Genomic DNA, 13,765 nt, shown 5'->3' with positions numbered 1-13,765 from the left:
GGTTAGCAGCTGTAGCACTTAACCACTATGCCGCCAGGGTTTCCAAACATATGTATATACATATATATGTCTGGAACACAAAGACATGCACTAGACCTGAACAAACCTCTTCTGCTAGTCTGAGTCAACAGTGTGTGTGTGTGCGTGTGTGTGTATTAACAGCTTAGTGGTAGAAGCCAGTGCAACAGGGGAAGGAAGTGGTTGGGGTAGGATGTCGAGGGAAAGAGGAAGATGGAAAGAGAAAGAGACGGAAAAATCAAGTTTCAAATCGTATTCTTAATTGTATTCTTCATATGAAGAAATTAAGAAGTGAGGGGTGTGAGTTATGTAAAGGAACTACAGTATTTCTTACCTCAAGGAATAACTGTAAAATCTTACGGAAGATTTATTTCAGGCAAAAAAAAAAAAAAGATACAACAGCCTTGTGCTAATAGGAATAAGGATTTTCCAGTTAGGTAAACTATTTTCTTCAGTAAAAGCAGAAGTAAATATGCTTACTTTTCTCAGGCACAAATAAAAGACAATTAATAAAATCAACATAATCAAAATATTTCCTCATTTATTACATTTATCTAGTCTATATCAGAAGGTTGCAGAAAAAGAAATCCCATGGGATAGAAATTATGTAACTGTTTTTCTAAAGACATATGTATTTAATTCTGATGATGTATGTTGCTTTTAAAACTATTATGGGCTTCTTTCATTTAACTGCATCTGACTAGGCTTGCTGGACTCCCAAATGGCTTACAGCGGTCATTTCTTTAGGGTGTCAAATCCTGCAGAGCTGCCAGTGAGGGGTAGAGGAGAATGATGCTGACAGTAAGGCAAGGTTGCAAGGCGTTAATGGTGAGAGATTCAGAGTTGGCTTCTTCATTCAACTGATGTCTCTGACTTCACTAACCGGTTCCAACATTTCCAATACAGAAAAGAAGATTCAAAGCATTGACCAAAAAGGCAGAGTAATGATTTCAAATCAAAAGACAAGTACTTATAACTCATGGTAAAGAAGGTAGCCCAGTTATTCAGAAATCCAGGCAGAACCTTTGTCTATTTTCTTTAAAGGGACTTTCTTATAAGAATTTCTCCATAAAAAAGTGGTTAAAAATAAATTCTTCGAGACGACTTACATAATTGTTCCCCAACTTCTGGGACAGGGAAAAATCCACATTTTTGCCAGATGGAATCTCTGTTAGTGATCACTGCCAATAAATAAGTACTGTGCACATTTTCCTGGAATGGGACTCCCTGGGCATTACTTTCTCCAAATCTCTCTTGGGAGCCCAGATAATAGTGTTTCTGTTCTCATAAAATAAGTCATGTCTCACACAACAGCTGCCGCCACACCTGAGATCAGCTGCCTTAAATTGTCCCAGTGACCTCTCACCCTGCTAAATGATATTTCCTGGCAGAGGAGAAGCAGACTTCAGCAGGGCTTCCTTAGAGAAATGTCAAAATTGTTTAGGATGATATGGTAACCAACCGGTTAATTATATATCCATAAAACATAAAATAAACTCTTCACATTTCTGGGACATGAAACACTGAATACAAGCAAAAAATCTCTCAGTGTCTACATACTGGCTAGTAAAATTAATTTAACTGAAAAAGGCATACTTTTCTTTGAACCAACCTAATAAATGAATAAAGGAAAATATATTTAAAAGGAATATAGGAGCAAGTAGCAATTACTTGTGTTACCAAGAATAGGTCACATTAAAAAAATGCACTGTTGTTATGACTCAAAGTGCCAGTAGACCTACTGCATTTTAAATGATGGGATCTTAAAAAAATTCCTTTTTAATTCAACTTCTCAGAGAATGTGACCCACTGCATTAAATAATTGTGTATATGTGTGTATCCTCTAGTTATAGTCACATGTAGTACATTATTAAAATTCACAATGAAACAAAAATTTTTTTCTCACTGAATTTTAGTGAGAAGAGATATACTTAAAAAAGAAATTTTCAAACAAATTAGGTAATAAACTTGGCTTATAAATAAAGCTAATACAAATAATAGACTCCAAAATAGGCAATGTAATTAATTCATTATTTAAATAAGGAAAATACATTGAAAAATGAATTATAATTCCACAATAACTTTGCAAAATACTATTTCAGGAAGATAACTCTAAAACATAAATCAATCCAATTTTAAAAGTCTAGAGCCTGGTGAATTATTTTTGAACAAATATCACCCTAGACTTCACTCACTCTATATCAGACTGATAAATAGTACAGAAACTAGCCAAGCCAAGTGGTAATTGCACACCTATTGTTGTTTTTAGGTGCCGTTGACTCATAGCGACCCCAATGTACAACAGAATGAAACACTGCCCAGTCCAGCACTATCCTCACAGTCTTTGCTATGCATGAGCCCACTGTTGCAGCCACTGTGTCAATCCATCGTGTTGAGGGTCTTCCTATTTTTCACTGACTCTCTACTTTACCAAGCATGATGTTCTTCTCCAGGGAATGGTCCCTCCTGATAACATGTCCAAAGTATGTGAGACAAAGTCTCATCATCTTTGCTTCTAAGGAGCATTCTGGCTGTACTTCTTCCAAGACAGATTTGTTCTTTACACCTACTCTTCATTTACTGCCTATCTCATTATGCAACATTTCACATTTACGACAATAGTAAAAAAACTACTATTTTGCATATTAGTCTGGCAGTAACGAATGCCAAGTTGCAAGGTGAGAGTAATCCTGGCTGTGATGGTTAGGGTTATGTGTCAACTTGGCTGAGCCATGATTCTCAGTGGTTTGACAGTTATGAAATGATGTAATTTGATAGTTACGTAATTGATGTAGTCATCCTCCATTGTGTAATCTGATGTGGTCATCCTCCCTTTCCGTATAATGCCAATTTTTGCATAACGACCTAGTGTTTGGAACCTAACCGTGTCCATAAGTGAGGATGGGTGTAAATGTACACTTGGTTAATAGGAAAAGTTTAAATTAGATAATATTGTCTCTCTCTTTCTTTTCTGTCCTTTGGTCCATTACCACTTGTTCTCTCTCCTTAACCCCCTTTCATGTTTAAATCTTTGTTACTTAACCTCTGGATTACAGCTTCTCCTCTCTCCCATAGGTTTTACTGATTTTGGTCTGTCCTACCCTAGATCCAGATTGTGCAGAACTGATCTTCCCAAATACTGCTTTAATGTCAAAACCCTTCAATTCCTCTTCATAGTCTAAAATTTAAATTCTATGTACACTCAACAGGAAGCACCCACTCTATTCCAGAAACACACATTATCACCCTCTTCCTCACATGAACTGTGGACTCAGGTCAGGCTAAGCTACTCATTGTACCCTGCCGTGCCCTCTGCTGTCCCACCACTTATTTCTGTTCAGGTATTTATCTAGCCTTGAATCCCCTCCCCATCTCATACATACCACCAAAACAAAACTCAGCCTTTCTCTGCTTTTCATATGCTGCCCTTTCTGATTCCCCCATGAAGGGATTTTATTCTCCTAAATGGGCGAAGTCATAATTGTTGTTTCCAGTTGCCATTGAGCTGATTCTGACTCCTGGTGACACCACGTCTGAGAGCAGAACTGCTCCACAGGGTTTTCAAGGCTTTTAGAGGCAGATTGCCAGGCCTGTTCTCCAAGGTGCCCTGGGTGGGCTTAATCACCAACCTTTTGGTTAGTTCAGTACTTAACCATTTGTGCCACCCAGGGACTCCAAAGTAAATCACCATCCTATTCTTTTCAATAAAACAGAATATATAAAACAAAGTCCATAAAGATGTATGCATATTCGTGTCAGTTTTCTTGAGTCCCTGGCTTTATTTTCCTTCACATCTTAAATATTGGGATTTTAATTATATGTGTAATGGTTTCATGTGTTGCCTGTCTTTTCCATTAAAGACAGTAGATCACTTGAAGGTAGGAAGTTTGTCTTGTTTACTGTTGAACTGTTGCACTTGGAAGAACATCAGACACATAAGCATTCAACAAGTATTTAAAAATGAATCAATGAAAAAAAGGGAAAATCTAAGCAGAGGATGACACACGGGCCACTGATCACATTCAAAGAAGGAGCATGATAAGTGAAGTAATCTAAGAAATGTGCCAAGGAAAAAGGCAGGGGAACAATTATTTCTGAGAGGCAAGATTTAGACAGATCTTCACAGAAAAAAAAAAAAAAATTGACCCTCAACGAAGTGGGAGAGAGCACTCCAGATAAAAGGAACATTAGCAAAGATACAGATGTATAAAGACACTGGGATACATTTGAAGTAATGTGGCTGCAATGTAGCCTGGGTAGAGAACAAATAACTGCAGAAGAGCAAGCTAGAAAAGACAGTTGATTTGAAAGACCCTGAATGTCATGCTAACAAGTTTGAATTTTACTCAATAAAAAGTCTTCTTTGCTTTCACAGCACCTCTATTATGCCACTTGCAAACCTCCTTCTATCATGTATTAGTGTTAACCATGTATGTAAGTTTGCCTCACTTAATGGACTGAGGGACCCTGAAGAGCAGAGACCTATTCTTGGTTCTCTCTGGCTCTCCTATGCCTAGGCTATAGTATACAGTGCATAGAATGTGCCCAGTTTAAGTTTGCTGACCTTAAATTACTAAAATAAATCCAGCTAAGACCACATAAGTCCAGATACACTCTAGTGATCTATATGCCACTAGAAATTACCTGAAAATATGATAATAAATTTTCTTAACGTTACTCATCTACTCTTTCATCAACAACTCATGCTGTAAACAGTAAAAAAAAAAAAAAAAAAAAAAAAATTAAATTGAAGTTTTGATACCAGTGAAATGTTAAAATTTAAGTAGCCATAGCAATTGGATAGTGGGAAGGATTGTGGTGAATGAGTACAGAACTATTTGTTCTTTAATAATCTAAACACTGAGAGAAATATCAGAAGCTTTCATTCTAAACTATAAGAAGAAAAGAAGACTAAAGTTAAACACTGGAGAATATTTTTTAATAGATATTCAGCTTATATGAAACAGTTTGTCTAAGAAGACCTTGGAATATTTATCATGGGAGTGGGTGGTTAAGAAGAGATTAGAAAAATATCTATACAGATAGATTAAGATATTTTTTTTCTAATCAAGTCTGTGACCTCGGAGTCCTTTTCAAATCTTCTTTTATATAAATATTTGTTGTGAAGGTCAGAAAGGGGGAACAACTAAGAAAATGGTAACTCCCTAGGGGAACTGTGTGGTATATTTCTCACAAGGTGGTCTCAAACACTCCTTGGCTCATATGGGAGCTATTGTAATAAACCCTGCATAGTCAGCAGCACAGCTATAATTTTTGGTAATTTTTCAAATTATATTGTACATCATATGGTTATGAATCTTGCAGCTAAATATCCTAATTTCATCTCAGTTTCCCTCGTCAGTTAAAAATTCTGAAACTTGGCTCTAAGTAGCTGAGAGTGAAACACTATAGGGAACAAACACATGTTCAGGAAGTAATTGGAGTATCCTTTATGAAGTACAAACACAGGATAGTTATGACTACTTTTTATTGCTGGCTGGACTTCAGAAGTGAAGAAAGTCACACTTAATTGCAGGGGTTAGTAAATTAGATAGTTTGAAGGGCAATGGGTACAGTTAATAGTATTGAAAGTTTTATTCTTATGAAATGTATTTTTTTTGTTGTTTAATTGTAATATATTACTACAACATGAAGTGTTCTTTGTTTGGCAAACGTCACAAGGGAAACACTTTCTGACACAAGGGCAGAGACTCGCACAGAGAGGTTATGAGCCTCAAAAAACAATGGGTTTCTCCCCTGTAAATAAGCAACACATTACTTGCTGATAGGAATGTGACATCAGGATCGGAGCCCCAGAGGGAGAGATAGCACAGAGGATGAGGGGGCACAGCTGTCCTCACTTCTGTGGCATCTCTAAGGGTGGACAGGATAGGACTCCCTTAGGTTAGCACTTTCAAGGGCCACAAAAGTGGAAAATGACACATAACTATTTTATAGTCAGACTTCAGCCTCTGAGAGGTGTAGGTCAGATACCAAAAAACCAAACTTTTTGATGTCGAGTCGATTCTGACTCATAGCAACCCTCCTGTAGGTCAGACAGATGAAGAGAAGTCGGTGCTCTTGTCTAAGAGTAAAATTTAAATCCAAATTTGGCACAGATAATAATATAACAGTAACAACTATGGCAACAACAACTAAGGACTTGCCTGCTAGGTACTACCCTGGGTGCAAACTAAATATTAACACATTGTTTCTCTCCTTCAGGAACTCACAATCAGGTTGAAAGAAAAGTATAAGCACATGAAAGGGTAAAGTAACTCAAGGTCAAAGACAGGCAGGAAATAATTGTAAAATGATTAGGAGACCTATATTTTATCTCAGCCTGTCAATTAAATATGTGATCTTGAATAACTCACCTAACTCAACAAATATTTGTGAAATGAACAGCCTTCTCAGAATCACAGTTTTTTCATTCAAGGTCACTTTTCAGGTCTGAAGGTCTTTTTACAGAGCTACCTGATAAAACTGTGATAGAATTAAAAAAAAAGCTGCATTACTGTAATTTTTACAGCAAGTATCAAGATAAAGATTTGATATCTGACCTGATCTTGAAGACAATACCCAAAATTAAGATCTTCCTGAAAAAATGTGGTGTATGGTAGCTGTAAATATGACAGAAAGGCAGGCATACAGTTGAGGGTAAGGAATGGTGCTAAAGAGGTATGTACGGGAAAGAGCAGCGTGTCCCTTGCAGGCCAGATGCAGTTAAGCCACAGAGGAGTTCTGAGCAGGAAAGTGATATGACTGTACCCGTCGGTGGTAGTGGGTGGGGGAGCAGTGGGTCCAAATAGAGACAGTGAAATTGTCAAAGGGCATCGTGCGATTGGTTGGCTGTGGAGGGATGACAGGAGTAGGGGACAGGGGGAAAAGTTGAGGTATCTGAAAGACTGGGAACACACGTCCCCTAGCTAGAGTAGACATGTGGGTATGGCTCAGCAGAGGACTCTGGACAGGAGATACAGATTTAGAAACTATGGAGTTAGCAGCTGAAGACAGAGAAAGCTTGTATGAAGAAAATGAATCTGGCAGGTTTAGTTGTTTTTGTTGTTGTTGTTAGGTACTATCGAGTGGTTCTGACTCATAGCCATCCTATGTACAACAGAATGAAACGCAGCCCAGTCCTGCGCCATCTTCACAATTGCTGTTAGGCTTAAGCCCGTTATTGCAGCCACTATGTCAATCCATCTCGTTGAGGGTCTTCCTCTTTTTTGCTGACCCTCTACTTTACCAAGCACGATGTCCTTCTCCAGGTAGGTTTTGTAGAGTGGGGAAAATGTAGTAATAATCCAATCATACGGTAATGGAGGCCCAAACTAGGGCTGAGATTTGTTGTTGTTAGTTGCCATTGAGTTGATTCTAATAGAGACACCGTGTGTGCAGAGTAGAACTGTTCCACAGGGTATTCAAGGCTGTGACCCTTCAGAAGTAGATCACCAGGCCTGTCTCCCAGGCAGCCTCTGGGTGGGTTCAAACCACCAACCTTTCAGCTAAGTAGTCGAGTGCTTAATAGCTTGCACCACCCATGAACCTGGAAGAAAATGAAGAAAGGGATGTAAAAGACACTAAAAAGGAAGTACAAGATTTACGGGCTGATTATATAAAGGTCTGGAGTCTGCTGGCTGGGAGAATGGAATGTGTAACAAAGTTGAGGGGGAAAGATGAGTTCTATTTGGAGACACTGAGTTTAAGGTAAACGTGGAAGGGGAGATGTCTGGTACGCACTGGAGACTTTGGGTTGTGTTCAGAGTCAAGAACTTGATTTGAAAATTATCATTCTGTGATACCAGATCAGCCACAGAGAGGACAGCAGTCAGAAGGGGACCAGGCAGCCAAGGAGGAGACTTGAAGAACACTGAATTTAGAGGCTGAAAGGAAAGGGAAGGAACATCACAGTAGGAGGAAGTAATATAGGCTTGCTGTTAGCTGTTGTTAAGTTGATTCCAACTCATGTTGACTCCATGTCTTGCAGAGTAGAACTGCTCCATAGGGTTTTCAAGGCTGTGGTCTTTCAGAAGCAGATCGCCAGGCCTTTCTTTCAAGGCACTTCTGGGTGGATTTAAACCACTAACCTTTTGGCTAATAGTGGAGTGCTTAACCTTTTGCACCACCCAGGGACTCTGTAATACAGATGATAAGGGAAAGTTTCAAGAATATGTGAAGCACCACAGTACATTCAGTATGGTAAAAAAAAAATTTTTTTTTTTTAATTTAAAATATGCACAACGTATCCTGTGTACATACAGAGAAATAAGTCTGGAAGAATATATAACTAAATCAATCACACATTTACTTCTGGGGGGAGAGGAGAGAATCAGAATTGTAAGGCAAGAGACTCAAAGAGAACTTTAGCTTTATTAGTAATGTTTTGAAAATTTTCAATAAATAAAAAGTATTGGAAAAAAAAAAGAACAGATAAGAAAGTACTTTTAGAGTAGAACAACTCCTTCAGGCAGTATGTGCTCTCCCAGGGAAAGACTTCTTTTTACACACTGAAGAGTGATTTACTGTAGTTCTTCCTCATCTGTTTGTTAAACTAAGAACACGTTTGCGACATAAGCAAAGATATTTTCTTTTATTCTATATTCTTCAACATATTATTTTAATTAAATAGAATAGTGATAGCTATTTATTCTAATTATGAAAGATGAAAGCATTTTAATTACTCTTAATGACTTGATCTCTTTATGTAAAAGGCAAGTACACAACTTTCATTAACTGTTAATGTCTACAGACTCTCACCTTGAAAAGCAACCGGACTTGTGTTGACACTCAGCCCTGAAGACAACTTCCCTAGAGTCACAAAGTTTACCTTAAGCATGGCAGCAAGCCAGCTGACTTTTCTGATCATAGACAATGAACCTTCAATTTTTTTGTGTAACTTCAAAGATGTTGGAGGTTTTTTCTTCTGTTTCCATCTCTCCCTTAAATACTAATCACTTCAACGGCTTTTGATTATAGCACTGTAAAAAACAAACTGGAATCCTTCCAAAAATTCACTGCCTTCGAGTCAATTCTGACTCACAGTGACCCTACAGGACAGAATGGAACTGCCCCATAGGGCTTCCAAAGGTGAAATTTTTATGGAAGCTGACTGCCACATCTTGTTCCTGTGGAACAGCTAGTGGGTTCGAACTTCTGACCTTTTGGTTAGCAGCTGAGTGCTTTAACCACTGTGCCACCAGGGCTCCTGGAATCCTTCTAGGGATGAGAAAACAAAGAGCTTCTCCCCCCTCACCCGCTTTTCCTGTCCTTCCTTATGAATCACCTTTTATGAGGACCTGACCTTTATTTCTACCACCATGCTCTGTTATATTCAAAGAAAAGTATGAAGGAAAAAACTCTCTTAAAATGTAACAAACCAACCTCTCTGCAGGTATCATTTACTTAAAACAACAGCTGTATTTCAGCAATTTGCAATCAAGTGACTTTCCTGTTACAGCATATCCATTCCTCTTCATCCTGGCTTTTTTTTTTGGTTTGTTTGTATCTGTATTTTTTTAAACAATATTATAATGTTATTGCTGGTATGGAGCCCTGGTGATGCAGTGGTTAAAAGCTCAGCTGCTAATCAAAAGGTGGGCAGTTTGAATGCACCAGCCACTTCTTGGAAACCCTAGGGGGCAGTTCTGCTCTGTCCTATGGGGTGACTATGAGTTGAAATCAACTTGACAGCAATGGGTTTGGTTTGGTTTTTATTGTGGCATAATTTACATGTCATAAAATCTATCCATTCTGAGCGCACGAGTCAATGATTTTTAGGGTTTTACGGAGTGGTGTGACCATTACCATAAGCCAGTTTCAGTACATCTTCATTCCCCCAATAAGATCCCTCAGCTTCATTTACGGTTAACCCATTACCACTTCTAGCCCCAGGCAACCACTAACCTATTTTCTGTCTCTATTCATTTGCTTTTTTTGGGCATTTCATATAAATACAATTATACAGTAGGTGGTCTATTGTGCCTTCATCTCGACTTTATAGAAGAAAACCAGAAATTTTCCCTTGGCCTCTAGGAAAATCACATGTAAATATAGCAATGAGCCTCTAAAAGCACACATTTAAAGGAATACATTACCTTTCAAATAAAACATTACAATAAGACAATTTAACATCCAAAATACTAAAAATATTAACCCTGTTCACTATTTAAGTTCTAAAATAATAAGGGCGAGAAAAAATGAAAATATGATCATTTATCTATTTCACATGTTGAAACAGGTAAGATAGCTATGCCTGAAGCTTCAGTAATTTCTGTTCAAATCATTTTAAAATCTCAAATTTTAAATGTCACACAGTTCTACCTTTTACTTTTTGGGGGTGGATATTTAACTTTCTCTTCCTGAAAAATTTTTAAGTAGACTTTCTTAACATACTAGTTAATACCTGCAGTTTTGTTCTTATTTTTTCCCCAGTATTTTTAAAAGGAATAAGATAATATTATATGTAGTGAGGGACTGAAATGTTTAAGCTTTGCTTAAGGTATGTATCTGTCCAATGCTGTCGTTTTTGTTAGCTGCCATCAAGTCTATTCCAACTTTTGGTGACCCCATGTGTGTAGAGTAGAACTGCTCCATAGCATCTTCCAGGCCATGACCTTTCAGAAGCAGATTGCCAGGCCTGTCTTCTGAGGTGTCTCTGGGTGGGTTTGAACCACCAACCTTTTGGCTAGTAGTTGAGTGCTTAACTTTTTGTGCCACCCAGTGACTGACTCACCAAATGTGAATGTTATACTGTAGAGAAAGACAGGCATGTACTCTTTTATAGTAGGTATGTCGAATTATAAATTATGCTTTTCAATCTATTGTGAATTTTAGTACCATGGACATCATTATTACAAAAGAGAATTCTTACAGTATTTTAGGAATGGCTACTGTGGATTTTATGAGGGTATCAAAAAAACCAGTTGCCACTTAGCAGATTCTGACTCAAGGTGACCCCATGTGTGCCAAAGCGGTACTGGGCTCCACAGAGTTCTAATGACTGATTTTTTTTTTTTATGGAAGTAGATCGCCAGGCCTTTCTTTGCAGGTGCCTCTGGGTGGACTCAAATTGCCAACTGTTTGGCTAACAGATGCTAACTAACTGTTAGTATTAACTGTTAGTACCACTTACCACTTAGGGACTCCTTAGATAATACAGAGATTCTACTAATGCTTTCACTGAATGATATGAACACGTCTCTAAGCACTTCTCCTTGGCTTTGTATTCAGTAAAAAACAGATCATTCTACTGAGCTCTAACATAATAAAGAGATATTTATAATTAAGCTTTCCTATTGAAGCAATGCAAGAGAAAGGTTCTATGAAGACTAGAAAATGATTGTTGTTTACATGATTATATCTTCAACAAATAAAATATCCTTAAATTATGCTTAAGATGGAAGTAATTACTAAATCTACATAGTTCATTTTCTCAACATACTCTAGCAATCATATTCAATTATATACAAAAAGCATAAAAACATTTTTTGCTCAATCGTTAGAAAAGAAAATGTCCTTTGGTGAAGATATACCGAGATATAAGAATTTATTACCTAGATCAGCTTCACAGATGACTAAGACACAGGTCACAGATTTTTAGACTATTGTATAGATCCAATAATGAACTTTCATGTTTTAAAGGAGCTAAAATCACAGCTTTTTATAAAGTATATTGAAAATATATTTAATACTTAAAGTCCCTATATTTTTAGGGTACTAGGAATGGTTTCTTATATATGTTATCCTGATTTTACCAGGTTCAATAATAATTCCACTGAAAAACATATAAAGTAAAATAAAGCTAATGATTAATCTTATTAAACAACAAAGAAATCTGGTAATGGACATAAAATGTACTTCAAAACATTCTTCTAATTCACAAAATTCTGTAAAGCTAATGAATGCTTTAAAAGGCAAATAGCCAAAGCCAAAGTGATAACGTGAGCTGAAAACATGGATTTTTCTTTCTAAGGAAACTAAAAGATATAAAAGAATCAACTATATCTAATACGAAGCAATTAATATGTTAACTTTTTTGTCAAAGATAAAATATTTTTCTAAAAACAACCATCTTTACCAAGTTATAAGGAATTATTACTACTTTTCAGAGAAATTAATCACAATTCTTACAAGAAAGACAGGAATAAACCCACCTCTTACATGCCAATTTAGATAACAATAGAAATACGAATAATAATATATATATATTTTGTATTTCTATTATACATACCAAGACAGAAATCAGCCAGTAAGTAATAACCCTTCTTTGGCTTTTCAAAACATCAAATTTTAAAATGCTTTACTCCTCTAAGATTTTATTTTTTGTTGCTACTATCTGAAGAGTAGAGAAGTAACAGACACTTACTGGTAACAATTCGCATTTCCATAACATCTCAAGAAGCAATGGGATTCTGTATTGGATTTGAAACTGAGAAGTAAAAAAGATCAAAGTGAGTTAGCCTGGAAAAAATAATGCAACAGGTCTAAACCTTAAAAATTCAGAGTGATCAAAAACAGACTGTTAAAAGTCTAAAATCGCCTCTCAAAAGCCATAGAGATTTTTTTACCACTTTGTTAAAAGTAACAGGGCACTTTCTTCATCATTCTGGAAATCTCAGTGCCTAAAGTTTTTTCTTTGTTTTTACCTTTGTGGTCAACTGATACAGTAACTCTGCCAAAAACCAAAGTGTTAAGTATAAATGTGTTGCACTGATTTTAACACTTGCAAACAGAATGATTTTACTTTCTCTGTTTGCGGAATAAATCAGACTTACCGATTACAGGCCAAACATGAATAGGTTTTGCCGAATTGTTTTTGTTCATTTGTCACTGAGCAACTAAAAAAATTTTAATACTAGGAAAAACCCATCTAAAATCCTCTTCACAATTCCTTGAAAAAAAAAAAGTTGGTAAGCCAAAGCAAATAGTTTATCAGAGAACAAAGGTATAAAGATGTATTCAGTACACACTGCCAACCTTTGTGTTTAAGACTGGGGTAACTAATAAATTGATAAGGAGAAACGTGGAAACTTCCCTAAACATACACACACACACACACATTCATTCATTCGTTTTAAATTTCTGAGCTAACCAATAACTTGTTCTGGCAAGTAACTGCAAATGAAAACAGATTTCTAAGTTCACTTTTGAAATGGATACTGGTGTAATACCTATTGTTATTTCAAAGATAAATAAAGTACTTTTAATTTCTTTATTAATTTAATAAAATTAAATTTATTTTAATTACCTCAATTGTATTTTAATAATTTGTCTCACAAATACTGTTCACAATAATTATTCAAAAAAAATTGTCTCATGGTACTGCTAGGTAGTACATAATAAGGAAAAAGGCGAAATCTCTATGCAGATATAGTGAATTTATGGCTTGGGACAGGAAGCTGAATGAATTCCCTCTTGATAAGGATTAGCAAGACTCATTCATGGATGATGTTTTTCTACCTGCACCTTTAAAGTTGCCAAGTATGAAGGAGTCCCAGTTCTTCAAAGCTGTACTTTAAAAAAACTGGAACGTACATAAGAAATTTATAAATAATAAAACATCTTTTAACCGGGGATATAACATGCTCAATAGAGGAAAAAGCGGTAGCTAGAGCAAAGGTTAGCTATGTCTTGCCTTTATAATCTCAATTCTTGATTCTACCTCAGAAATACAAATTCATTCTCCAAACAGCAAGCTCTTTTCCTGTTACCTTTAGAAGCAGGAAACATTTTTTGATTGGATCAA

At 36.5% G+C, this 13,765-nt stretch overlaps 1 protein-coding gene across 8 annotated transcripts in view; it reads right to left on the bottom strand.

Annotated features, from left to right (window-relative positions):
• The window catches only part of FAM13A (family with sequence similarity 13 member A), a 363,829-nt gene that overhangs the window by 117,917 nt on the left and 232,147 nt on the right, over positions 1–13,765 (bottom strand). For all 8 annotated transcript variants that reach the window (XM_064285550.1, XM_064285551.1, XM_064285552.1 and 5 more), the window contains one exon: positions 12,386–12,448. In XM_064285550.1, the coding sequence (XP_064141620.1) occupies positions 12,386–12,448 (63 nt within the window). The remainder of the gene's footprint in view (positions 1–12,385; positions 12,449–13,765) is intronic.

Source organism: Loxodonta africana, chromosome 5 (genome assembly GCF_030014295.1).
Source record: "Loxodonta africana isolate mLoxAfr1 chromosome 5, mLoxAfr1.hap2, whole genome shotgun sequence".
In the NCBI taxonomy this organism is placed as follows: domain Eukaryota; kingdom Metazoa; phylum Chordata; class Mammalia; order Proboscidea; family Elephantidae; genus Loxodonta; species Loxodonta africana.
This window is presented reverse-complemented; position numbering and strand designations above follow the sequence as displayed.